The 27313-nt window shown below is 39.6% G+C and overlaps 1 protein-coding gene across 1 annotated transcript in view; it reads right to left on the bottom strand.

Annotated features, from left to right (window-relative positions):
* SNTG2 (syntrophin gamma 2) overlaps positions 1–27313 on the bottom strand; it is a 305949-nt gene that overhangs the window by 74897 nt on the left and 203739 nt on the right. Inside the window, exons 10-11 of the mRNA XM_058177752.1 lie at positions 14941–15070; positions 6784–6822 (exon numbers count right to left, since the gene is read on the bottom strand). Of these exons, the coding sequence (XP_058033735.1) occupies positions 6784–6822; positions 14941–15070 (169 nt within the window). The remainder of the gene's footprint in view (positions 1–6783; positions 6823–14940; positions 15071–27313) is intronic.

The following is a 27313-nucleotide window of genomic DNA, read 5'->3' as shown; positions in this document are numbered from 1 at the left end:
GAACCTGATATGCGCTGACTATCATGCCACACACAATGCCTTCCACAGACAATTGTGGGCTGAGATGTCATACTTAGGAAAAGTTCCAACATATCCTCTCTATCTGTTTTCATACTACTAAAATTCTCCTAATAATCTGTTTGTAACCTTCAAGTGTTACATGGTGCATCATAGAGCAATCACCATAGGTAAGTGGCTACTGCCACTCACCATAGGTAAGTGGGGGAGTGTGAGAGGGGGTTATGGGGATTCAAGGGAGGCACTGGGTGGGTCAGGGAGGGTGCATGGGGTGTACAAGAGACGTTATGCAGATTGGGGAGGGTGAACAAGGGTGTGAGGAAGTGCATGAAAGTGCAGCACAGGTCTGAGGGTGTTAGAGATGCCATGCAGTTTGGGTAAAGGGTGCAAAATGTGTTGCCATGGGTCAAGGAAGTTGTGCGGAGGAGTGGTGCAGATCGGGGAATGTGCACAGAGGGCAAAGGTTGTGAGTAGATGTGAGGGAGGCAAAGGAACGAAAGGGACTGTGTACAGGGGTGAGTGAATGGTAAGGAAATATATCTGAAAGAATGATCTAGTGGGTCAAAGGTTGTCTAGTCATTTCCAGCAATGCTTAATTTACTTTCACAAAGCCCCCAGAGAATTATTGTGTCTTTATGACTAAGCATTCATCTATATTGCTATTAAGAGATATGTGGCTGAGCTGATTTTTTTTTGCCATTATCTTGGGTTGTATCTGTAATCAGAAAGAATATTAATTTCATTCCTGAAAGAATTAGAAAGAATAGTAATTACTTAATTCTGTAAACTAGGACTTAGGTACTTCATGGTTCCAGAGTTTGTACTTAATTTTGTAAGCTGGTTGAGAACCAAACAGAAATTTCTATAGGATCATGCTTCCTGTATCTTCTAAAGGTTAGCAAAAACTGGAAGGTGTCCAGGAACACTTTTTCTGACTAATGCATTCGATTAAAAGGCTTATTTTCATGAGATGCAGTTCACTTCATCAGATGAGTAGAATTCAAGCCTTTTAATAGAGTTCATTAGGCAGAAAAGATACTATCAGATTCCATCTGATTTTAATTTTGTTTTACTATATAAACTAACATGGCTCTCCTCTTACAACGTGTCCAAGTGGGAGCCAAGGTCAGTAATTGTATCAACGAGTAATTCTATCAACCACTTGTCTCCAAAAGTTCCCCTCTTTGGGTAACCTGTTCTAGTTTCTGAGTCGGTGTATTATTCAGCATCTACATAAAACTGCCTCTCAATTGCCTCTCAGTTTTGGATGAGATATGATGATGATGATGCTGGTTTGTTTCTGAGTGCAATTCTAAGTGCTGGGTGCCCTACTATGTGTTTGCAAGTTCTACATACTCAGGACGTATTAACGGTTTGGACCTACTAAGGATCCTCACGTATTGGGAAATGAGATAGAAAGGGGATGCAAATATCACTTATTGTGCTGTCAGCCCTACAAGGCAGACCGGACCAAGAAATATAAGTCTAAAAACTACTTTTTTTAAATAGAAAAGTAAAATGGGGCTACATGACCATGAGTCACTGACCATAAATGCAGTCCAGTTACTGAGCACTTAAAATGTGGTCACATGACTATGGCATTGAAATTTTGGAACTGGGTCTAAGTATCCCTGGGACAGTCGATTATAACTTTGAGTGGTTGCTAAGTCAAGGACTAACTGTACTTGTAACATTATAAACCAAAATGATTTTCATATTAAATTAACCATTAGAACAACCTGAAAGACTAGTGTAGAATCAGGTTATCACGGAGAAAATCTACTGATGTGATCACTAGGAGTTGAAAACAACTTGATGGCACATAATCACATTAAGTTACATGCTGTATCAATTTTTAAAAAAATATGAAGTTAATTTTTAATTTAATTAATACATTAATTCTATGATTCCATGATTAATACGTATTTTCATATCTGAATTTTCAATTTTTCTTCAGAAAAGATTATTAGTGTTTTCCAATAGGATGATTAGAGTACCCAACCAGTTATTACAAGAAAAGTCAGTTTGATATGTATTGATTACAAGAAAAGTCAGTTTGATATGTAATGGTTGCTAAAAGTCAACAATGACTGTATGGCATGTAGTTATCATCATCAATATTTAATACTGTAAAGGATAACAGGCTGAAAAGGAAAGCCCATCTTTAAAACCTGTTTTATATTATTATAAATCTTTTTCCAGAATGACTGGATCTTGCAGTATTGCCAAGTGCGAAATAAAGATCTAATCTGTTTATTGCATTTGCAACAAGTTTTAGAAAATGAATTCTCTATTTTGACACTATTTTGACAATTGGTAGAACATCATACCGCTGGGGTTGTTATGAATGTCCTGAAATGATGGCTGGATGAAGGAAAGCAAACTTACACTGAAACCCAGCAAAACAAGAGACACTGTTGTTGGTAATCAATGAGGTTTTATTCTTACATGATTTGCCCCATGTAGTTCCAGGATCATGCATATAATCCTGTCTGCTCTTACCAAAAGGGGAAGCTGGGGGTCTTCATCCCATGTAATACAGAGGAATTAGAAAACAGAGGCAATCTTTCTTAAAAGTTGCCCTTCACTAGGGAACAGCATATCCCGAGATATGCAGTGCCCCCAAACTGGTTTCTGAAAACCAGTTGGTTGGTTTTTCTGAAGAACCAACCTATTCCAGCAAGCATTTGGTAGTTCATGATGGATGGTCTGTAATGTAGGTTGGAGTTTTTATGAGACTGCATTTTATTATTTTTATTTGCATTTTATTATATTTTTATGATATAGTACATCTTACTATCAGTTCCTTAGCAAACATTCCAAGTTATGATGGAACACCCTCTCTCCCAAAAGATACTTATGACCCAGCTCCAAAGTTCTCATGGCTGCCCTTCCATGGCCATATGACCACATTTTGGGTGCTCGCCAAGTAGTTCACATTTATACCTCCGCATTCTGCAGTTCCATGACCATGATTTACAGTGTTTTTGCAGAAAACCAGTGTCTACTTCAGGGGTGGATTCTATTTAACTTTACTACTAGTTCGCAACGGGGCCCAGTGCACGTGGTTCTGCGCATGCACAGAAGCTTCCTGATGACGTCCAGATCGGTGGGTGGAGCCTCCCGCTGGTTTCACTATCGGTTCTTGCGAACCAGTCCGAACCGGGGGCAAACCACCACTGGTTTACTTCAGTGGTTAGAATGCAATACTGCAGGGCTAACTCGCTGCCTACTGCCATGAGTTTGATCCTGACTGGCTCAAGGTTGACTCAGCCTTCCATCCCTTCCGAGGTTGGTAAAATGAGGGCCCAGATTGTTGGGGGCAATAGGCGAACTCTGTAAACCACTTAGAGAAGGCTGTGAAGTACTGTGAAGTGGTATATAAGTCTAAGTGCTATTGCTATTTGGCAAAAAACACATATCGAAACAGTGGGTTTACTGAATGACCGTGGATTCCCTTAACTATCATGGTGCTTTGCCCCAGAAAGCAGTTGTAAAACTGAGTCAGTCATGTGACGATCCACTTTATAATTGTCATAGTTACAACTGTAATGGATAGGCTCTATTATGGTCATAAGACGAGGAATACCTATAGAGATTATGTGGTTATTGTTCACCTATACTAGTGTTTTCTGACTGGTCCTTGAACTTAATATTTCAAGAATATTTCCCATCTCTTATTGCCTTCCCTTAAGGCAGCAAAAATCTGGTCCCATTGGCACTGCTGTTGGGGCCTCAACTATTTCTTTTAAGGCAAAAAAATCTGCTAGAAGCAATTACACACACACACATATTATACACATACATATACAAATGTACACATACACACACACACACACACACACACACATGCATATAAGCATGCCTGCATTAGGAAATAACAGAAATTACAATTTCTAAATGCACTGCAGTACTGTATGAGTTGTTAGTAATTCCAGTTAACTTGAAACAAAATTATTAGATTTAGATCTCAAGTAAAATAAAGCTATGAATAGAACTCAAAATCAAGTTGTATGGATTCCATTCATAGCATAACCTAATTCAAAATTTTGCCAAGAAAATGTGGCCCAGTGATGTGTGCTTTAGAAATTGAGTCACAAATCTAGCTGTCTCCTAAAATAACAGAGAAATAAGTACTTTCAATTTTCTGAACATTATGATTAAGCATACAAAGCAGACTCAAGAAGTGTTCATATTTGCAGAGCAAGAATGATAAACATTTGGCAAGTTCCAAAAAGATGATATACTGGTTTAAGCTACTGTTTTGACATTTCATTTCTATGCTGAGGCAAATATACTGTATGAGTCTTAAAACAACAAAAACCACAAAAATCTCATAGACTTGCAAGAGATTTGAGAAATGCAATAGATTCAAGAAAAATAGCTGATACTGAAATTTAAAGCAATTAGGATAACAAATTCTGCTTTTGTAAATAAGTGATCCCATTTGTCTTAGATCTGATTTTGTTCTGCTACAAATTCAGGGAATGGATTTACAGCAAGGGTAAATAATAAGAAGCAAACATTGCAAAGATAATTCCAGATGTAATTTCTAATACAAATATGAAGAAAATATTGGGCCGGAATAGCTCAGGCTGGTAAAGCCTGTTATTAAGAACACAAAGCCTGCAATTACTGCAGGTTCAAGCCCGGCCCAAGGTTGACTCAGCCTTCCATCCTTTATAAGGTAGGTAAAATGAGGACCCAGATTGTTGGGGGGGCAATAAGTTGACTTTGTAAAAATATACAAATAGAATGAGACTATTGCCTTATACACTGTAAGCCGCCCTGAGTCTTCGGAGAAATGTAAACAAAAAGAAAAAAAGAAAAATAAGAAAATAAGAAACTCACTCATTCTTCTATTTAACTGGGGTCAAAAGAGGATGCTAATGGCTCAGCCTACAAGCCCGTTTTTACTTGTAGATGTCAGGAACTGAATTTGGGGTTATTTATATAAGAACATATACTTTGTATCTACTGAAGTATGGCTGAATGTATATGAATCAAACACAAAAAGGTTAAATCATGCCTTTGGTATTTCCATGTGCAAATTTCCAAAGCAGGAACATATACACATCCTTGTTTGTGCTAAGAGAATGCACACATCCTTAAGCTATGAGAATGAAAGAAATATGCAAACTTTCTTCCAGATGCTAATTACAGGTATACAGACTACAAGTCTTCCTTCTTGCATTCGACAAGTAGTCAAAATTCTTTCAGGCATGTAACTCTCAGGGTTGGTACTGGGAAAAGAGCTAGAATGAACGGGAGCTTTAGCTTGTCCTCAGTCTAGTGCCTCACCAGGTGCTGGTAGGAGCTATGAGTTCTATATCCCATTCCTCAGAGGAGAGGATCTTATGACTTCAGCAGCCAAAACATTTTTTTCCTAAGGAACTGGGCAGAAATAGCTTAACATGCTACCTTCTCTATTTCCTTGCAAGTAATTACTATGTAAATCAGGGGTGTCAAACTCATGTTGTCACAGCGTTGTCACGTGACATATTGTGATTCCTTCCCCTTTGCTAAACTGGGTGTGGGTGTGGCCAGCTCATGACACATCTGGCCCGCGGGCGGCGAGTTTAACAGCCCTGGTATAAATCTTATCGCAACAGTGTTGGGTGTATTAAAAGGAAGAGTACAGAGCCTTATAATCAAAGACTAATGATAAGTAGAAGAGAGGATAAATAAGCTGGTTTTTTCCCCTTTTCTGTTTCTCTTTGCTTGCTGACTTTTTAATGTCTAGTGCAGTGGTTCTCAGCCTGTGGTCTGCAGACCCCTGTGTGTGTGTGTGTGTGTGTGTGTGTGTGTGTGTGTGTGTGTGTGCGTGCGTGCTGTGAGGTTGTCACAGGGGATCCATGAAGGCTTGAAGAAATGTTATGATTCTTCTCCCAGGGGCCGGGATAGCTCAGGCAATAGAGAAGCCTGTTATTAAAAACACAGAGCCTGCAATTACTGCAGGTTCGAGCCCGGCCCAAGGTTGACTCAGCCTTCCACCCTTTATAAGGTAGGTAAAATGAGGACCCAGATTGTTGGGGGGGCAATAAGTTGACTTTGTAAAAAAATATACAAATAGAATGAGACTATTGCCTTATACATTGTAAGCCGCCCTGAGTCTTCGGAGAAGGGCGGGGTATAAATGTAAACAAAACAAAAAAAAAATAAATTAAATTTTGAGTTAAGTCTTGGGGGTCTGTGGCCACAAAAGGTATTTAAAGGAAGTCCGTGGTGAAGAAAAGGTTGAGAACCATTGGGTTAGGGCATGTTGAATCTCTGTGATCTGCTTTTACATGCAAAGGGAAATAAGATATGTTTGATAAATGAAGGTGAATGATTGGTAAACAATTAAGAATAAAGTAAATAATAAAAAAGTAAGATCTTTCAAAAGCACTATATTTTCAAAGTAAGTATACAAACTAAATATCTAATCCTTCCCTTGTTTTCTTGTCATCATAACTTATTTATTCTGAGGCCATTCAAATTCCATTTCTGTTTCCTGAAATTTTGCTTCATAAACTGGCTTATTTCAGGCATTAAAATATACTTTTCCTACCTGCTTAATCTACAAAACGCAACATACAGTTAGGATAATTAAGGGTTTCTCTCTCTCTCTCTCTCTCTCTCTTCCTCTCCCTCCCTCCCTCTCTCTCTCTCTCTCTCTCTTTCTCTCCCTCCCTCCCTCCCTTCCCCCCCCCTCTCTCTCTCTCAACTACTGAAAAAGAAATGTGAAATCACATATATTTAGGAATAACACAATGAACATCCTACCTGGTCTGAGGCAGAACAGCATTTGTTTGCCATCTTCATCTGTAAAAAAAAGAATAGAAAAAGGTAATAGTACAAAATAACGGCAATTATATTGTCATTTACAAGTTTTATTCATAATTGCATGGCTCTCATGATAATCACGTGGTCCCAGGAAAATATGAGATTGAACTGAGGAGGCACCAACAGGATGCAGCACATTCATCATAACCTGTTGTTACTTCCTAACTTGAAATGTGCCACAGCCAGGGTAAGTAGTAGATTCATAGTCTACTTTTTCCACAGAAGTTCAGGGAGGCACATTTAACATAACATCCTGCATTCCCCCTGTACCTCAGAAGTAACACTATGAGATGGGCTGGGCTGAGATTGACCGGCCCTAAATCCCCACTAAGCTTTCACAACAGAGGGTGAATTTGAGTGTCTGAGATCCTAGTCCACTACTTAAATAATGCAATGCAGCATTATTTAAGTAGTGGACTAGTGCAATGGCTCTCTGGCTTTGAGGAAAATCAGGATGCTGCATCTGGATGGCAGAATGCAGTTCCTAAGCAACTCCAAAGCTCTATCTCTTATGCACTATTTTAACTGAAACAACTGAGAGCAATCAAATAACTAGGGAGTAGATTGACCCCTTCAATGTTTCACTGTTGTTGTGGATACTCTCCTCCATTGGACTGAGAGGAGCTCCTGCCAATCATATTTGAAATGGAACTTCTTTGAATCAAAATAGGATGCAATTTTCAAAAGAAAAGTACAGTACACCAAATAAGCAAGCAAGCAGCATCAACCCCATCAGTAACCACAGTGATTTTGTAATGATTGGCAGGCTGTAGTAAATAAGCTAATAAGTATCCCTACTTAGGAAAGATTTTAAAAGTAGATTGACCTGTGCAAGATGCCATATAAATCATTTCATTCAGTATCCCTAGAAACCTGCCATGCTCATATCAATGTGGCTGTTTAAAAAATTCCAACAAAGCCCATGAGTTTCATACATTGTCTTGGTTCTATGCTCTGTGGACACAATATTTATCTTTTACTATATCCCTTCATACAAGTGATAAGTGGAAAAACACTTCATAATTTAGTACAGGCAGTAACCGTATTTCTTAGCATTTATTTGTATTGATCTTTCTATAGATCAGCTATATGATCTATGATTTATTATGGCTCTTAATATCATGCAAACAAAATTAACCTTAATAACTTGACCATCCTTAAAAGGATACATTAATCTACTGTATATCTGGATTGTTTTAACTGTGTCTATGCTTGAGTGTAACTCTATTCATTAAATATTTAAATAAAACTAATATTTTTAAATGCAAGAAACTTATTTTTAATTAGTGCAATCCTTCTGATGTGCAACATCTGAGCCAAAAACCATACTGTAAGATCTGGAAAAAAGTATGGAATCCGAAGAGAAACCCTTGTTTTGATTTACACAATAGTCCAGGAAATCCATCTTAGATCAGCTAATCTAAAATGCATATCCATGAAATTCGCCAACAGAAGACATTTCACTGCCTTTGTTCCCCCAGAGCTACTATATATTGTATGAGCTAATAAATTAGGCTCTGAAAGAAAAGCAGGATATAATTCTAATAAATAAAAAGGGTTGCTATGTACTACCATTGATAAATGTATCTTATATAGTAATTTTATTTTGGCTAACTAATTTCAGAATTATTTAATTATTTGTTTGAGAAATCAGTTCACCAAAGAGTTCTCTTAGTGGCATGCAAGCCGAAGCAGTACAATAATATAATCATAATATCTAGACAAAATGGACTACAACACAGAACTCTACAATAAAAATGTTTTAACAAGTGTTTCAGAGCAATCCTTGCTGAAAATATCATCATATAAAAGTAAAATCTACACTGCATATGAAATTACTGACTTCACAATTCTCTGGGTTGTTAACCATAAAGTATCAAAAGAAACAATGTAAGATATTCTCACAGGCTATATATAAAAATACAAAAAAGAGCAAACAGAACTTAATTCTGAGTAGTAGTGGTAGTAGTAGCAGCAGCAGAAGCAATAGGTTTAGGAGCTGCCCAGAATGACAATATAGTTTTTTAAAAAAAATTCAAGATAAATAAGGAACAAGTAAAAAAACAGAGAACAAGATAGCAAATAAAGTATAATGGTATAATCTTACATGGATATATTTGGAAGTAAATCCCACAGTTCAAACAAGCCACCATCGTAAAAGATGTTGCCTTTGTCTTACAATTGTATATTATGACAATGATTAACATGTTAATTTAAAAACTTAGATTAAGAACTGCTTTTTTCATAGCAAATAAAAAAGTGGAACATACATTCTTCTGTCATTGTCAAATGTACATTACCATCCTAACTGATTTATGCTCTATAAACTTCACTGAAAGCTGCACTTTCAGTGCAGATAGGAGTGCACTGAAGATAGGAGTGAAGGAGGGTGTCCTACCACATCTCTAATGAGGATAAATCTTCCTCTTAACAAGTCACATTTGGCTTGGGAGGAAAATTATTTATTTAAATATAATAAATATTATATTTTATTGAATATAATTATTACATAATATAAATATTATATTGATTCTCTGTGGGTACTGTTGATACTTCAGACAATGTCTGTTTTATTTTGTTTGGGAGTCAGATTTTCTATACTGTAGGTAAACGATGTATTAGACATTGAATTTTCGCCACCCTGACATCAAAATGTAGAAGAGGAACCGATGAAGAACATTAAAACTGGAACAAGACACACCTCAGGACAAAACTCTGCCTGAGTTTTGATTCAACTGAGCTTTTGTTCTCAGGTGATAATTACAAGAAGTAGGAGGATTCTGCTGCCAAGTCCCATGCTACCCTTCTTGTCCAAATTGTATGCTGTCTGTTAGTTGTCAATGGTCTGTGTTAGTGTGTGTGTATTTATTATTATGACCATCAGCCTGAACAATTCGCTGCAGGATGAAAGACTCTATAGAAGATTATGAACTCCAGGATACTGGTCCAACGTGGATTGATACATAGAGGTTTTTCAACTTCCAAGTCTGGATCTGAGAGAGAATGAGTAACCCAGAATCATCCAGCCAACTTCTGTGTCTAGGACAGAGGTGGGGAACAATGGCCCTTTTAGGACTTGTGGAGGTTCAACTCCCAGAATTCTTAAGCCAGCTTTAGTATAGCTGTCCTATTGTTTCCTTTCATTATATCCAATTAATATAGTTATTACATACTTATGCTTATATATTATTATTATTATTATTATTATTATTATTATTATTATTATTATTATTATTATTATTATTATTATTATTATTTTATTTTTGGCTGTACACCGCCCTGAGTCCTTCGGGAGAAGGGCGGTATAAAATCTAATCATTATTATTATTATTATTATTATTATTATTATTATTATTATTATTACACACACACACAATAATAATAATAATAATAATAATAATAATGATTAGATTTTTATACCGCCCTTCTCCCGAAGGACTCAGGGCGGTGTACAGCCAAAAATAAAAACAGTAACAAATACAATTAAAATAAACAATTAAAAAACTTATAAAATTGGCCAAAATTTAAAACATATTAAAATTTAAAACCCATTAAAATACATCCAAAAAATTTAAAATTTAGAATTTAAAATTTAAGCCAACCCCGCGCGAGTAAATAAATACGTCTTCAGCTCACAGCGAAAGGTCCGAAGGTCGGGCAATTGGCACAAGCCAGGGAGAAATTCGTTCCAGAGAGTAGGAGCCCCCACAGAGAAGGCTCTTCCCCTGGGTGCGCCAGCCGACATTGCTTGGCGGACGGCACCCTGAGAAGTCCCTCTCTGTGTGAGCATACGGGTCGGTGGGAGGCATGTGGTAACAGCATGCGGTCCCGTAAGTACCCAGGCCCTAAGCATATGCTTATATATTGTATAGTTATTTCATGCTTATGCTTATATATACTGTGTGACAAAATAAATAAATAAATAAAATAAAAGCATGTCTGGCTCAGAAATTCTGGAGGTTGAAGCCCACTTCAACTTCAATTTCCAGTGCTGGTGTGATGGATCAGGATATCTAAACAGTCAATAAAGAAATGCATTTTGGCAATTCACTAGCTCAGGGGTCTGCAAACTTGGCTCTTTTAAGACTTGTGGACTTCAACTCCCAGAGATCCTCAGCCAGCAAACCTGGCTGAGGAACTCCGGGAGTTGAAATCCACAAGTCTTAAAAGAGCCAAGTTTGCAGACCCCTGCACTAGCTGGTCTTACTCTTAAACACACCATTTTCTCTCAATTTCATTGCCTGACATTATTTTAACAACCTAGAAACGTAGAATATTCAAATCATATCATCATTATTACCTTAAACCCTTTCGACACCTCCTCATTTGTGGAATAAGATAGAAATAATAATTGTAACCTAGCTCGGCCATGCCGAGCAGGGGGTTTCAGTGGGGGTTAATGACAAAAGAAGCATTATGTGGTTGTGACACAAGCCTTATCTCTTTTGTACATATGTTATAACATCACCGCACACCCAAAAGGGGCAGATCTTACTGCACTGTGCTACTTTCATCTTTTTGATGAAAATAGGAAGCTCATTGAAAGAGTATTTAAATGATGAAGGAAGATTCTAGGTTTTCTAAAATTCTTCTGGATATTTTTTTAAAAAATATTATTGTTCCCAACTCTTAAATTTAGTCAACTGCCCCCTGCCTAAAAAAACCCCTTCATTTCCCCCAAAAAAGAAATGTTGTGAAGTTACTGGTAAGTAGTACTGACAAGTAGAGAAGCTTGGAGTAGTAGCTCCTTTATAAATAATGAACTACACCAGAATGCTGCATTCATATTAATCTGCTGGGCAATTTCTCTCAAAGAAAAAGTTTTTAGCTCAAACTGGGCAGGAATTCAAGTTGATGTGGCTCATTAAAAAGGATTCCCTACTGACTGATTTTTACTATATATAGTATTTCTCATGCATCACTATTCTATCTTTCTTATTCAGCTACTTTTTTTAACACAAAGATAGTCAGAGCAATCTAGTTACAACAGAGCAATATTTGAGAGGTTCCCAGTTCACAATGGCACAATCAGAATAAAAATTGCCCCAAATGCATTTGGAAATGAAATCTTTTCAAAAACCACAAGCCTTAAGCATCAAGTGTATTTTTAGAAATATATTAAGGGTGTTCTAATACTTCTCAGTGAATAAGGTCATATGTAAATAACTGATGACCCAAGTCATGAAAATCCTTTCTTTAAAAGAAAATAATAGCACTGAAAACACATAACGGCATTTGACAACAAATTGCATTGGAATCAATGGGATCTGCTCTTGTTCAAACTAGAATCACATGATAATGAAAAATAAATACAATCTGATTTGATTGTGTCCCAAAAGAACCAGTCATACTCTCCAATGGAAAATTATGTTGCTACGAAAGAGAACTCAGAACAAATGCAATTCTGTTTTCTATGGTCACACAGCTGAGGGTGTAGACAGACCAGCCCTTAAGCCAGATTTGTGGAAATTCCCACCATCTGTGAAACAGAAAAGCATGGGCTTTCAATTAGAAACTGTTTCGTTCTAAACAGTCTGGCAAACTACAGTCTTTTGCTCATATGTTTTACTTTTCACTGGAAAAAGTGTTTCTTTGCCAGAAGTGCAAAGTCCAAAAGAATCCAAAATGACTGATATGCTGTTCTTGAAACTTACAGGCTCTTGGAGAGAAAAAGGCTACGTGTACATGGAGCTGCCGCCTGTGCTAAAAAGAGCAACCCTGGTTTTGTCCACATGGTTTAATTGTTCTCACCAGATTCTTTGAGAGGAGCTGCTGCTCCTTCAGTTCATCACTAAACGATGATGAAATAGATCCTCAATTTTTGTAGGCTTTTTCACCATCTATGCCATCTCATTCAGCCTTACCTACGCATGCATAATTAGGACATAGGTATGCCCTTGTTCCTATTGCAGTCTAAAGAATTAAGCGAATTTTACTTGGAATAAGAAAGGAGAACATTTTGCTAGCAGTGCTGACAGTTTGGCAGGCAGCCAGGGATACACCATATGCTCCTTCCCACTCTGAAAATCCAGTATTACAAAATTGTCACATAGTATTCCCCCAGGAACCCCATTGTGCTAGCCATTCTACAAGATGCAGCTATTCAGTCCCACCGCTAGACCAGCTGCTCCTTCTTTAGAGAGGGTGTGGGATTATTTATTAATCACATTTTAGTCAATGGCTAAAGAGCCTTACTCCCAATGTATTCAACTAAGCTGTGTATGACACGCTCTAAACAAAACTCAAGCAATCTGCAGTCTGCAGGAGGGCTGGCATTACTAATGTAAATACTTACATTCCAAGTACAAATCTTACAAACAGAAAATACGGGATGAATCACGGTAGCTAATTATTTGAATAAAAAATGGCCTCTCCCAATCGGCAGGAAGGCAAAATAAACTGGATAGATTAAGTGTTTTTTGGGGGGGAGGAAAACCCCCTTTGAACTCTACTATCCTGAGTATGTAATTCGGATACAATCATATTCTGGATGGTGGATATTTGTCTACTGGTTATAGGAATGGTAGGAAAGGAATGTACAAACCTGGAATAAATTCAGTATAAATACATTTGAAATAGAAAAAGTAATCTCTGTAATGCTGAAGGACTATACAATGAGTTTTATTTATGGAAATTTTATTCTACTTCATTATCAACTCTTTTCAATAAAAAGTGAAGAAAACTTACTACCAGTTTATATAACCATGTTATAAATCAGGCAAAATGTGTGAAGGTGTGTGCGTGTGGGGGAGGGGGAGGGGGTACATGAGAGATGTGGTCAGGATCAATGAGGGTGCAAAGGACAGCTGTGCAGGTTGATGAGAGCGCATGTGTGTGCAAGAGCCCCGGCGGAGGTAAGAAAGAATGCAATGCAGGTTGGGAGGGTGTGCCAGAGTATAGGGTGGGTTGGGAAGGGTGTGCAAGGATGCAGCATGGGTCTTCAAAGAGGGGTTGTTGGGGTACAGTGTGGGTCAGGAAGAGTAGACGGGTGTGCACAAATAGCTGGTGTGCCATAAGCGCAGAGGGACTGAGAGAAGGTGAGCAGGTGGGGAAGCCAGCAGGGAATGTAGCAAATGACAATAATGTGATTGCAGAATCCTGCAACCATTTGCAAGTGCAAACTGGTGGCAAAGAGCCCAGATAACGATCATATGACCGTGGAGTGCTGGGATGGTTGGAACTCTGAGGACTGGTCATAACTACCATTCGTTCACTGCCGTTGTAGCTTCAAATGATTTCTAAATGAATGGTTGTAGTAGATCAAGGGCTACCTGTAGAGAGTAAGCAGTGCAATGTATCTTTCATATACACCCAAACTATTTATTTCACTCCTAAACATACCCTATTCAATAAAGCACTCACAATTTAATTAAACTGTTCATATACAAATGATCAGAGTACTACAGTATGATCTGGTTTTCAAGAAAAAAAACTTGTCTTCTCTGTACAATGTTTCTCCCAATCATAATGGACAAGAACAACTGAATAATGACAAAATAGTTCTGATTTCTTGATCACATTCTGATTCATTTTACTCAGGTTAGGAGAGTCTTCAGAGTGAAGTAAAATTTGTGTGCTAAAATTAAGTTATGCATTGAAGTTAATCATCCGTAGCCTGACAGACAGACTGTGTGCTCTTGGTAAGGACTTAGGCACAGGAGAGGTCAGGTAAAATTTTCACAGCGCTGATAAAATTGATTGTCTGTATGTATTTATGAGTCACGAATCATATGTCCTGATTTAGAACATGTTCCCAGTGGATTGGATTCTATGATAGTTTTCTGATGAAAATTGCCTCTTAAGAAGCCAGGGAGGGACAGTCTCAGAACGAAACCAGCGTAAGATCCATATACAAAGAAGTGACAATTCAGAAGACTGTTTCCTTCAAAATTAAAGCAGCTGGCTTATAAAAAAATTAGTCTGATATATGTAGGGTGGCTCTGTATATGAAATAATGTCTATGAATATAAATAAATAATGAAGTGTATGAAAGAGAGAGAAGTCTTCAGATGTTATTTTGAATAATATTTACATGTGAAATAAACACAACAGAACCTAGACTATACACATTATATACGTATCTAGAAAACAACGTACATTTTGTAGTGTCAAATCACTGATGTTAGTTGATAATGCTCGCAGCCAGTCAGCACTCTCCTGCGCTGAACAAAACTGAAGTATCCCAGTGCTAATTCCATCGAGTGCCAGTACTTCAAATGCATTAGATCTGCAGCAAGAAGAAATATATATATGTGTGTGTATACCATCAAAGAAGCTATATCAGCAATTCTTAGTCTTCACCTACAAACTAGCACTATAATTCCAGAGAAATGGGAATATAGAGCCACTATAGAGCCACACAGTCAAGTTATGTAGGTTCTGCATGTGGTTTCTACCTTAGTGTTATGGAAGATTATTTTTAGTTATTTATTCTTGTTTTCAGATTTCAGAATGGTGTACAGTAGTTTTTAAAAAGTCCTACATGGGTCAGGAATATCACATAGGATCATACAAGCTCATTTAGCAGGGATCTTTGCAAATATATTTTGTGTTCAGCTGTTCCAGATCTCACTTCCCGGATTTGGCTTTCATTTGAACCTATTGATCTATTAATAATCATTCCCTATGCACAACAACCTTTTCATTGGTATATTATGGAAAGCTTCACAAACTGGAATACACAGGAGCACAAATACAACAGTTATGGAAGATGTATCGGAAGAACTTCATGGCTACAGTGAAAGCCACCTCACAGCAGTTAGGAAAACTGTAAAAGACAAGGTTGCTTTAATAAGTCACAGAGAAAGATGCTACAGTTGGGCTCCCTTCTGTTCTGAAGAATCTCTTCAAATTGAAACCTCAAGCATTACAGCACCAAAAATATTTGGTGGCAACTTTGAGGAGACTCTGAAGGGTACAGTTAAGGTTTTGAGGGAATCTGAATGTTTTGCAATCTTAGTTTACTGCCTTTCTCTTATTTCCCATTTATATTATGGATGCTGAGTAGAAATAAAAAAAAACCTCTTATCAATAAAAAGGAAAACAAAACAATTATTTGCAGAACGTTTAGTGTCATATAAAAGTGAAACATTATGACTGAATGGATTTCTATGTCAAATAGCTAAGTGACAAGAAATTGCCATATGATGAGATTTGTGCATTACTGCATGTAAAGCAGGAATCAATAAGAGAAATATGATACAAGGTGATTTGATGCTGAAATAAGAATCATATTGAACCTTTTCATTCAATTTCATTCCATATCATTTAGATAACAATCAGCACATTGAACTACACTGCAGAAACAAGCCAGAATCCAGGGCTTACTAAACTTTACTGGAGTGATGTGAGATTGGAAAAAAAAAACATCCTGCTTACTGAACATTGCATTTGGAGTAGCTTGGAAATACTTTTCAAGCAGTGCATTACAGTCAACAGAAGCCAGATCAGAAGACAGATTTTGGGGTAATGCTCATTGCAAGCCAACACTCTGCACAAATACATCTGGGCATTTAGAAGCAAAGTCAGGTCTAGAAATATTTCCAAATTTTTTGGTTTTTCAAGAAAACTGAAATCCTATCCAGAAGAGGTTACCTTTTCTCTGTTTCAGTTTTGCTAACAGCATTCTTATGTTGGCTAGAATAAGCTTCAGAAAAGTGGCCCACATCCAATCCACTTCTGGCTCATCTTACTGGTTTATCTCAACTGATAAGAATATCGATAGGTATTATCCATAAAATGACATCACCTGGAATACTCCCAAAAGGTTTCATATACAGTATTGGTTAAAAACATGGAAGGTAATAGGCACTCAAAGAGCTCCTATAACTTGAAAGCAAAAGGCTCAACTAGCAATCTCTCTGTCATCAACTGCCCCTCAGACTATCTCAAAACAGCATCCCTAAATCTTCAGCTTGGAAAGCCTGAAACAAAGTCACGCTCAATTATATCTAAGAGCAAAAAAATATTGAAAAGCTAAGCAGAAACAAAAGGAATGCTTTTCTCCCACCAGTTTTCAATGTGGCTCATTCCCTAAGGTGACCAACCACTCCAAAACCCAGCCTTGAAAACAGAGGTTTATCCCTGCAATATTTATTTTTATAAAAATAAGGAGGCTGATTGGATTTAATTCCTGATACAACTAATATAGTGGCAGTCCCGGAACCAGTGAAATCTGGGGGGGCTGGGCAGGGGACAGAATGTATCTGCCCTCAGTGTGGAAGCAATTGCCACTCTCAAATTGGCCTTTTTAGCCACACTAGATGCTGTTTTAGGATCTCTTTCCAGAGCACAATACCATAGTCTTTTGAGACTGAAGGATGCCAATGGTAGTAGAGAAATATATTGAACCCTAAAGTAAGTGCTTGGCCTTATTGCCATGTGCTCAAAAGCCCGATTGGGCTTATTATCAGGGGATGTCTTATTTTGGGGGAAACAGGGTAGTTTTATACTGAATTTATATGGCATAGCTAAGGAGCCAAATAGGATCATCCACAGCTTTTCTAATTTTAACGAAATGCTGTTTTCTATATTCAAAAAGTTTTTATTAGTCAAAAAAGGTTTATACAAATACATTTCAGGTATGGTAAATTTTCATTTTTCTTATCTAAAATAAGAATTTTACTCAAATTTTTTAACACATACAACAGCCATATGGCAAGCAGGTGACACGAAGTAGCTAAGTTTACAAATTTTAAATACATAATAAAGAGGAGTCAAGAATAAACAGAATATCGTACAAAAGAGAGTAAGGAAAACCAACACAATCCCAAATATCTTTATCACTTCCTAGTTTTAGATCTCAGAACTCTGGGTTCAGCCTGACCCAACTCCAGGGCCGCAACAGCGGCAGCCGCTCCTCCCATGATCTATAACCTCCCTTCTTCAATTCCTGGGTCATCTGATTCCAGGAGGCTTTGTGTTCCTCCACATAGGCCGTAGCCTCCATAATTGTACTGATTTTTTCGTAATGCCCTCCCGGAAAATCATCAATCCCTCTGGCATCAGCCATCTGAAGCCCACTCCTTCTGGTACAATTTGCTTGACAAAAAATAATATTTCTTTCTTTTTTCACGTACCTGTCTGGGAATCTGCCTCAGAATGGCTATCTCCCTGCCCCTGTAAATCAGTGCCCCACTCCTATGTTTTCTAAGAATTTCATCTCTCGTCTCTCTTCTCACAAATTTGACATGAACCTCTCTGGGAACTGCATGCGTGCGTGCATATTGCGAATTAACTCTATAAACTCGATCCACATCCCAATTCATGAAATCAACACCTCTCCCAAGAAATTCTCCCAACAATTTAGTCACAACATCTCTCAAGTCTTCTTGGTCCACTTCTTCCAAATTTTGAAACCTAAGGAAATAAGACATTTTATCCATCTGTAGTCCAAGCACAGCATTGCCTGTCGTCTCCTCTCTTTTCTGCACTGCCCGCATCTCGCCCTCCAAACCTTCCACTTTCTGCTTGTTTTCTGCTGAAACTTGTTGAGTATCCTTTAAATCCTTTTGGATAGTCACAATTTCTGCTCTTATTTCATCCAATTTCTTGTCCATATTAGATAACTTTTCCAAAATTCTCTCCATCTCTCCAGCAGTTGGTCTCTGACCTTTTGCCATTAAGGAAAAAAAATACAAAATCCTCAGGCAGGCACAGTATCCTTGTAATTTCCTCCGGATCCACCAGGGGGCACTCACAGGAGCAACGAGTCCAGAGTACAGTTAGTCAACCAGGAAGCCGAAGGGAAGTGATGTCATCAAAATTCTCATAGTGAAGGCGGAGCTGGGCGCCACCACTGTTCCCCAGAAGGAGGGGCCTCAAACCTTCCCTCCTAAATTTCTCCATCACCTCTTCTCTCCAGAGCTCCACAAAACCGGTAATCTTCTTATTTTAAGTTCTCCTCTCTCCAGAATAACTCGTGCTCCTTCCAACCGCAGGGGAGAAAACCCCGCACTCCGGAGCACTCCACTCACATTTACCGATATTCCTTCCTTCTCCTCCTCAATTCTTCTCCGTGCCCTGTTCACCACCAGGCTGCTGCAGTTATAAATCCAATGCCCCGGTGTCACTGGGCACAGCGGCCCAGGCGACGACCAAAATAATGGCCGCGGCCTGTGGCCTCCAAACCCCGCCGAGCCTAGGACGCGCCAGCATCGGTCCCCACAGTCCTGTATGTCGGCTGGGAGACCCCTGGCGAGCCGTCCGTGCGGCAGGTGTCCTTTTCGGAACACCTGGCCCCTGAGGGCCTCGGCGGCGGCCGGATTCGGGCGCTGGAGGCAGGAGAAGCCTTCCAGACGTCCGTTGCCGCTGGATACCGGAAGTCGTCTCGAAATGCTGTTTTCTAGATTTGGATGCTTGATGCCTAATGTTTCAATTTTTGGTGATTTTATTTCATTGTTATCTTGATATAATTTTGCTGCCTTCTTTTTTTCTTCTTCTTCCCTGGGATTGCCATCTGCCATATATCATTCTGCCTTCTCATTTCTCCCAATAAAATGTCCCAGGAATAGATTTGCGATTCAATATATATATCACTCTTTTCTCTCATTAAGCCTTTAAAATTATGATAAATTATATTGAGCTTTCAGGTCAAGTCATAATATGTGAATCAAGAACTCTTTTCTTCCCCATGCATCCTCACAGACATTATGGATGCCAAGTCTCTCTGCTCATTGCTTCCCAATGTTTACTGCAGCTGCATTATATTTTTCACACAATTCCTTTGTTTTGGTATCCAAAGCATCCATTTATGCTCATACACTTCAGTAATCAGATAAGTATTCCTCTTCTGCCTGCATCATAGTGAAAGGCAATAATTCTTAGAACAAGACAACACAGTCAATCTGTAAGAAGTTGCTTTAATTAATGTTTCATGCCTTCTAAATGCCTCATACTGCCCTCCCCCACCCCAATAAATTGTATCTGGATCTATTTCAATCCATTATAAACAGCAGGAATGAAACTGATATGAATTAAATGAATATGAAACTGATATGAATTAAATGAATGAAATATTTTTCTTCCGTAAGAACTTTAAATATATCTGGTAAAAATGTCAATTCAGCAAATTGCCAATACATTAAAAAAGGCAACTTAGCTCTTACCTGCAATGGATAGAATATTTAGACCACAGAAAAATAAAGGTGACCAAATAGTTTGATCAAATCTCACTGAACTGTGAAACTGCTTTTAAGGATCGGATTCGGATACATGAGTTACAAAGATAAGTATGTTTCTAACAGGAGAAAGAACAATCAGTTGGTGGGCATACTAATTACAGTTATTAGGCTAAAACATCAAAGCTTAAAGTCTTAAAATCAAAACATCAAATCTTACAAAAGAAAAACAGAAAATATTCAGCAAAGGGGGTGAAGATGTCAGCTTAAGATATATTTATTTAGAAATTCTTTGACTATTGACCGCAATAAAAAAATGATTTAATTTTTTTAATAATGGCTTCCTTAAGAATAAGGACGAAAAAATTCCCCTAATGCCACTTATTTAATGTGTTGCTCATTTATCTTAGCTTTCTCGCCAGCTTGATAGGTCAATGTATTCAGCATGAAGATCCAACATCTGTCTCTTAGTCTTTCCTCAGCCATAAAATTACTAACCAAATCTAGATTCATTTCAAAATTACCAGATTGCTCAGCCATTTTACTGCAGATTAATTCTGAACCCCATTTCCCAAAGGACCCTGGTATTAAAGTGCTTCACTGAAAAGTATGTCTCCTGCTTTTCATAACTAAAATATAAATGGTCAATTACCTGCCAAAAGCTTCTTTCCCCATGCTATTTGCTTGCATGAATGCTATTTACATTAATTAATATAATTATAAATAATGCCACATATATTTATGCACTATCCAAATACATTTATGCATCTGCTTCCCACTGTGTGCAAGACTCTATTGGTAAAATACGAATTTCCCTTCTCTCTGTGGTTTATTCCCCCAGTCCAAAATCTACACTAAATGATTTTTCAGACTTCTTTCCCATTGTAGTACAATCTCCACATACACACACACACACACTGCACTTGATTATGGATCTTTATGGAAAAAGAAATGGCAGAATTTCCAAAGAAGCTTTTACAGGTATCAGGATTCCCAAAAATGCCATAAATAAATTGTAAACAAAACCATTTTGATGGGGAAAATTCCATCTTTTTCCAAAGAAGAGAGGCTAAATATGACACAACTTGGTATCCACTGCTTGACATGTATGTACACTAGTGAAAATTTAAATGATTAACTCATAGTTAATATCTTTTTAAGCAGTTGACAGCTTTAAAGTTTGATACTTTTTATTCTGCTTATCAACTCAAGCATTTATTGTAATTCAAGCTTGGACTAATTTTAGCAATTTATTTTCTTTTTCATTGACACTGAGCAAACATGATACTTTCTCATTGCATGGCCCATGCCTTGAAGTAGCAAACTTGATTCCTGACACACTTTGCTGAAATGAGGTAATTGTATAAATAATAAATAAAATAAAATAATAAAAGTAATAGTATACCACCCTTGCACTGATGGTAGTAATCTTTTAGGCACTGCAGGCTCACATGTTGACTAACTATGCCATGATAGGCACAAATCAGTGGGTATGATATGCAATATATTCAATTATGAGAGTAAAGGTTCGTTCTCTGAGCTTGTAGATTTGTTTCCAAACGTTTTGTTACCAGGCAAGGTAACAACTTCATCAGAGTTTAGGGGTTGTCAGTGTCAATGTTCTTCTGTTTATAAGGACTTTGTGTGGTCACTAGGTCTTGCAATGGGTCAGGTGTGAGTGTGTCAAGTGAAGGTCTTCTGATGGGTCAAGTGAACGGAAGGTTACATCAAGTGAGGGTCATTGGGAGGTGAAGTGCTGGTTGGGAGAGGCTTCTGTAGGTTGGTTGAGGATCGGTGCTATCTCTGGTTGGCTATGCGGTTCATTTGGATTCTGAGGGGTTCATAGGCTGATGATTTTTGTGTGGCTCCAATCAAACTGGTGCTGTTTGGTGTTGGTGTGGGTAGAGAGTTAAGGATTTGGGATTGTGGTGTTTGTGGAGCCTGGTTTTTAATTGACATGATGTTTGTCCCATGTAGAATTGGTTGAAATTGTTACAGTTACAATATTACATTATTATTTTGTTCTGCCAGGTTTTTTAAAAAATAGTTTACATAGAAAAAGATAATGATTTTCTTGGACTGAACTCAACTCATGTTGGCTCCATGGACATGCCATTTAGTTCTCTTGGCAAACAGATATAAGAGGTTCATTACTGTCTTCCTTCAGATTGATTTTTTTCAACTTTCCAGTCTAGACTTCTCTCCTGGAATTTCCTTTCCAAGTAATAATAAGCTTTGTCCTTTTTTACCTTTTTAATAGGCACACACAACAATGCAATAGTTGTCCTATTAAATGTTCCCAATCAGAGGTATCCATCTGACCCACTTTCATCATTTGTCCCCCACTTCCCCCACTCTGCTTTTTCCAGTAGACGACTGGTAGTAGAAGAAATTGGACAACCATTTGTCTAAAATGGTATAGAGACTTCTGCTTGAGCATGGGATTGGAGTAGAAGATCTTGAAGATTCATTCCAACTCTTCCATTCCATCCCAATTTCTATCTCAAATTTTATTCTTGCTTATAGTTGATGTGGAGATGATTTGAAAACCAGAAAGGATTTCAGCTGTCAAGAGTGTCACCACTAATTATTCATATGCTTCTAATAAAAGATGTAGAATGATATTGCTGACTGGGGAGAAAGAGGTTATGACAGTCAACAAATTTAATTTAATTTAGGCTCAAAGCTCTTAAAATGACTGAGAAAGAAAAATTAGAAGGAACCCAGGACTGCTCAATTCTCCAGACTTCAGGTGAGGGGTATCTGCTTATTTATTGAGTGTAAGAGTTAAAACAGTATTTTACTATTTTACAGTTTTTACAGTAAGGGAGATGAAGGCAATCATTACTCCAGCACATTAGGTCGAAGCAAATACAAATAAAGAGTAAAAGATAAATACCAGATCAATTGTGGAACTAGTCATGTATCTATTTAAATTAAATCCATTTATATGGTGTATATTTTAGGCTAATACCCTTAAGATTTGGCACTCTTGTGAAGTTACAAGAGTTTTGTTTAATGTTTGAACAATTTGAAGGACCTAATCTATGATGAAAGAATGAAACTCTCCTAAAACTGGATGACTCTGCAGATTATACATTTTCAAGGATCAATCATTTTTTTAATTGCTCGTTGACAGGTTTTTATGAACTTATTTATATGTTTGTAGCTTTACTTTCCATTTGGAAAGATCTGAAACATGACAGCAATAGATGAATAAATTAGATACAAGATGCACTTCTTCTTCCTACTCTTCCCAGTACTCTGGGTTCCAGCTCTCATTACTCTGAGGATAAAATAATTTCTATACAGGCATAAAATTAGTATTTCATATAAGGATTTGTCATAGTACAGTTTATTTTAATAGATTTGTACAAGATTTCTTATTTAGCTTAAATATTTACCTCCTGTAACTCTGGATATTGTGCTTTAAAAAACACATTTCCTCATAAATACTACCGGTACACCTGTTTGGTTGAGTATATTTGGCTTAGAATATTTTACAACTTGAGTGACATTTCAAACTTGACCGAGTTGTAAAATGTATCTTCTTGTATCTTCTGTAGGAGATACGAAACCTTTTTCACTAATGGAGTTTAGTTAATGAAAAATATCGTGAATAAGAAGGGTAGCAAAGATTTAGACCATTCTAAATCAAATTGTAATAATTAAGAAGTCATAAGGTCAACTGCATGTGAATATTATTTGTTAATGAAAACTGGTTTCGGTAGTTTTTTGCCCTGTCGGTAAAATGAAATCTGGTAGAAGTTTTAAAACAGACTTGTACTATGTCAGTTAAATTTCAAATTTAATTAAATAAATATTTATATTACTCTAACAATTTAAATATAGTGTAATATAAAGAGAAAGAGAATTTATAGAGAATCTATTAATGCAAATAACAATGTTTTGGAAACATATTGATTAGATGGTTTGATGAAATTAATTATATAACTTAATATTATATGGCTGTAGCAAACCAAGTGATTATATACCCTATGCCATTATGCTATGAATTAAATCAAAGGAAGCAGAGGCGTAAATATTTATCTTGAAGCTACCTCCTTTTTGGGAGGCTAGGAAGCTGCCTTTAGAATGGGAACTAAAACTAATTTACTTTTGCAGAGTTGGCTGTAAGTAAATAAACAAATGTTATTATGGTCACAATGGAAGAAACTAACTGTAGCTCAGGCTACAGAACTGTGGCCTTTCTGGTTGTTTGCTTGCAGATGTTTCATTACTCATTACCTCGTTAGGCAATGAAACATCTGGAAACAAACAATCAAGCTCAGGGAGCACAAAGAACTCTATGTTATGGTCATTTTAATAAGATGGTTATGTACATACAGGTAGTTTTCATTTAGTAACCACAGTTGGGACAGGCTCTGCTGAGGGTCAGATAATAGGCATAGGAAGCATAGGATTTATGAATAAAAACAGTATTTAAAATGTTATAAACCCTAATCATTTTGATTTCTGCACTGTTTGGATCAACTGCACTGTTTGGATCAATTGACTGAATGAGTGGTTTTGTTTTCTACCCCACGAGGATCACTATTGACTGCTTCCCATCAGGACTGACTGACAGACCGGTTGTGGTCACTGTATCATCTGTTACCATCTTGACCGGCCCAGGATGGGCCTCCTGCCGGACTTTCTTGGTGATGCGAACGTTTACGGCGGCTGACCTTCTTGCCCTGCGAGACGCCCCTCTCTCGCGGGTTTGGCCCTCCATACTATCGAGGGCCCACCTTGAGGACGGGCTTTGGAGCCCCGAGAGGTGGCATGCTAAAAATAGGAGGCTTAGGGGCTTTTTAATTAGTTGTTTTAAGAAATTTTTTAAGGGGAGTTTTAATGGGGATTTTAAGGGTTGGGAGGGGGGGGAGGGATTCGACGGGTAGGGGAGAGAACCCGTAGGGGAGGGGGAGTGGGAGGGTTAGGGCGGGTATTGGGAGTAGCCCGCCGGGTGGGGAGCCAGTCCTTGCAGCTCGTGGCGGTTTAGTAATGGGTTCGGAGGTTATAGGGGGATTACGTTCCTTTTGGTGAGGTGGTTCCATTTGCACGGTAAGTGGGAGGGGCAGATATGGCGGAAGGGGGGGACCGCATCGTTTTGGGGGGGCGCGCGCTCGATGTCTGCAGGCGATCGCGCGCCCCGATCCCCCTCCCTTCTCCCGTCCCCCGGATGGTCAAGACCCTCAGAGCCTGGGCCTTCGTCTGATGTTATGCAACGCACGGTCCGTGGCCAATAAGGCCCCCCTAATACATGATCAGATTCAGGGGGGTGCTGCGGATATTATAGGCGTTACGGAGACCTGGTTGGGCACTGAAGGGGGCGTGCCCCTGGTCGAGATGTGCCCACCGGGTTTCCGTGCATTCCATCAGCCGAGGGCCCAGGGTAGGGGTGGTGGGGTGGCGGTTGTTATTAAAGAGAGTCTAGAGCCGAGGGAGACCACTGTACCTCAGATTGCCGGGTGTGAATCCCTCTTTGTGAGGTGGGGTCATAGGTGTCAGATGGGCTTGCTGGTCACGTACCTGGCTCCTTGCTGCGTGACAGCCGCCTGCCCGAGCTCCTGGAGGTGCTGGCTGGGGTGGCAGTTGAGACCCCAGACTTTTAGTCATGGGGACTTTAACTGCCATCTCCCGGCTCGTGAAGGACGGCAGCTCGGGAGTCCATGGCTTCCATGACGGCCTTGGACCTGACCCAAGTAGTTGATGGCCCTACTCACATTGGGGGTGGCACTCTGGACCTGATTTTTGTCTCTGGTCAGTGGTTGAGAGATCTGGACTTAAAGGAAATAGTCATTGAACCTTTGTCATGGTCAGATCACGCTCTTCTTCGCCTGGACTTTCTGACCGCCATTCACCACCGCAGGGAGGCGGAGCCGATCGTTGGTTCCGTCCCAGGCGCCTGATGGACCCGGATGGGTTCGGACGGAGCTTGGGCCATTTCCTGAGGTCTGGCTCACGGCTCGGTTGAGGAACTTGTTGCGGCCTGGGAGCGGGCGCGGCGGGGCCTTAGACCGTGTCGTGCCTTTGCGACCTCTGACCCGGCGCGGGTCCCAACCGGCTCCTTGGTTCTCCGAGGCTGAGAGGATGAAGCGCGGAGAAGGCGCCTAGAGAGCTCCTGGAGGTCTAGCCGTTCAGAAGCTGATCGGACACTAGTGAAGTCCTATACTAGGACTTACCTAGTGGCATTGAGGGAAGCGAGGCGTAGCTACGCCTCCTCCCTCATTGCATCGGCAGATAACCGCCCAGCCGCCCTGTTTCGGGTGACCCGCTCCCTCCTACACCAGGGGGAGCGGGATGGCCCGGTGCAGGGGCGTGCTGAGGGGTTTAACGGTTATCTATACGATAAAATCGTTCAGCTTCGGGATGGTTTGGACCAAGATTGCGGTGATACGGGTGAGACGGCTGAGGGTGGTCTTGGTGACATTTTATGGGATGAGTTTGACCCTGTTGCTCCCGAGGACATGGACAGGTTGTTGGGGAGGCTGAATGCCACCACATGTTTACTGGACCCGTGCCCCTCCTGGTTGGTGCTGGCCACGCAGGAGGTGACCCGAGGCTGGCTCCAGGCGATTCCGGGCGCTTCTTTGGTGGAGGGTGTCTTTCCGGCCGCCTTGAAAGAGGCGGTGGTGAGGCCCCTCCTCAAGAAGCCTTCCCTGGACCCGGCTGTTTTAGGTAATTATCGTCCGGTCTCCAACCTTCGCTTCGCGGCGAAGGTTGTTGAGAGTATGGTGGCATATCAGTTTCCCTTACACCTGGATGAAACTGTCTATCTAGACCCGTTCCAGTCCGGTTTCCGGCCCGGTTACAGCACGGAGACGGCTTTGGTCGCGTTGGTGGATGATCTCTGGAGGGCCAGGGATAGGGGTTGTTCCTCTGCCCTGGTCCTATTAGACCTCTCAGCGGCTTTCGATACCATCGACCATGGTATCCTGCTGCGCCGGTTGGAGGGATTGGGAGTGGGAGGCACCGTTTATCGGTGGTTCTCCTCCTATCTCTCCGACCGGTCGCAGTCGGTGTTGACAGGGGGGCAGAGGTCGGCCCCGAGGCCCCTCACTTGTGGGGTGCCGCGGGGATCGATCCTCTCGCCCCTTCTGTTCAACATCTACATGAAGCCGCTGGGTGAGATCATCAGTGGGTTCGGTGTGAGGTACCAGCTGTACGCGGATGACACCCAGCTGTACTTTTCCACACGCACCACCCCAGCGAAGCTATCGAAGTGCTGTCCCGGTGCCTGGAGGCCGTACGGGTCTGGATGGGGAGAAACAGGCTCAAGCTCAATCCCTCCAAGACAGAGTGGCTGTGGATGCCGGCATCCCGGTACAGTCAGCTAAATCCGCGGCTGA

The sequence above is a fragment of the Ahaetulla prasina genome, chromosome 1 (assembly GCF_028640845.1).
Source record: "Ahaetulla prasina isolate Xishuangbanna chromosome 1, ASM2864084v1, whole genome shotgun sequence".
NCBI lineage: Eukaryota > Metazoa > Chordata > Lepidosauria > Squamata > Colubridae > Ahaetulla > Ahaetulla prasina.
The sequence above is the reverse complement of the archived record's forward strand: the minus strand, read 5'-3'. Positions and strand labels throughout refer to the sequence as shown.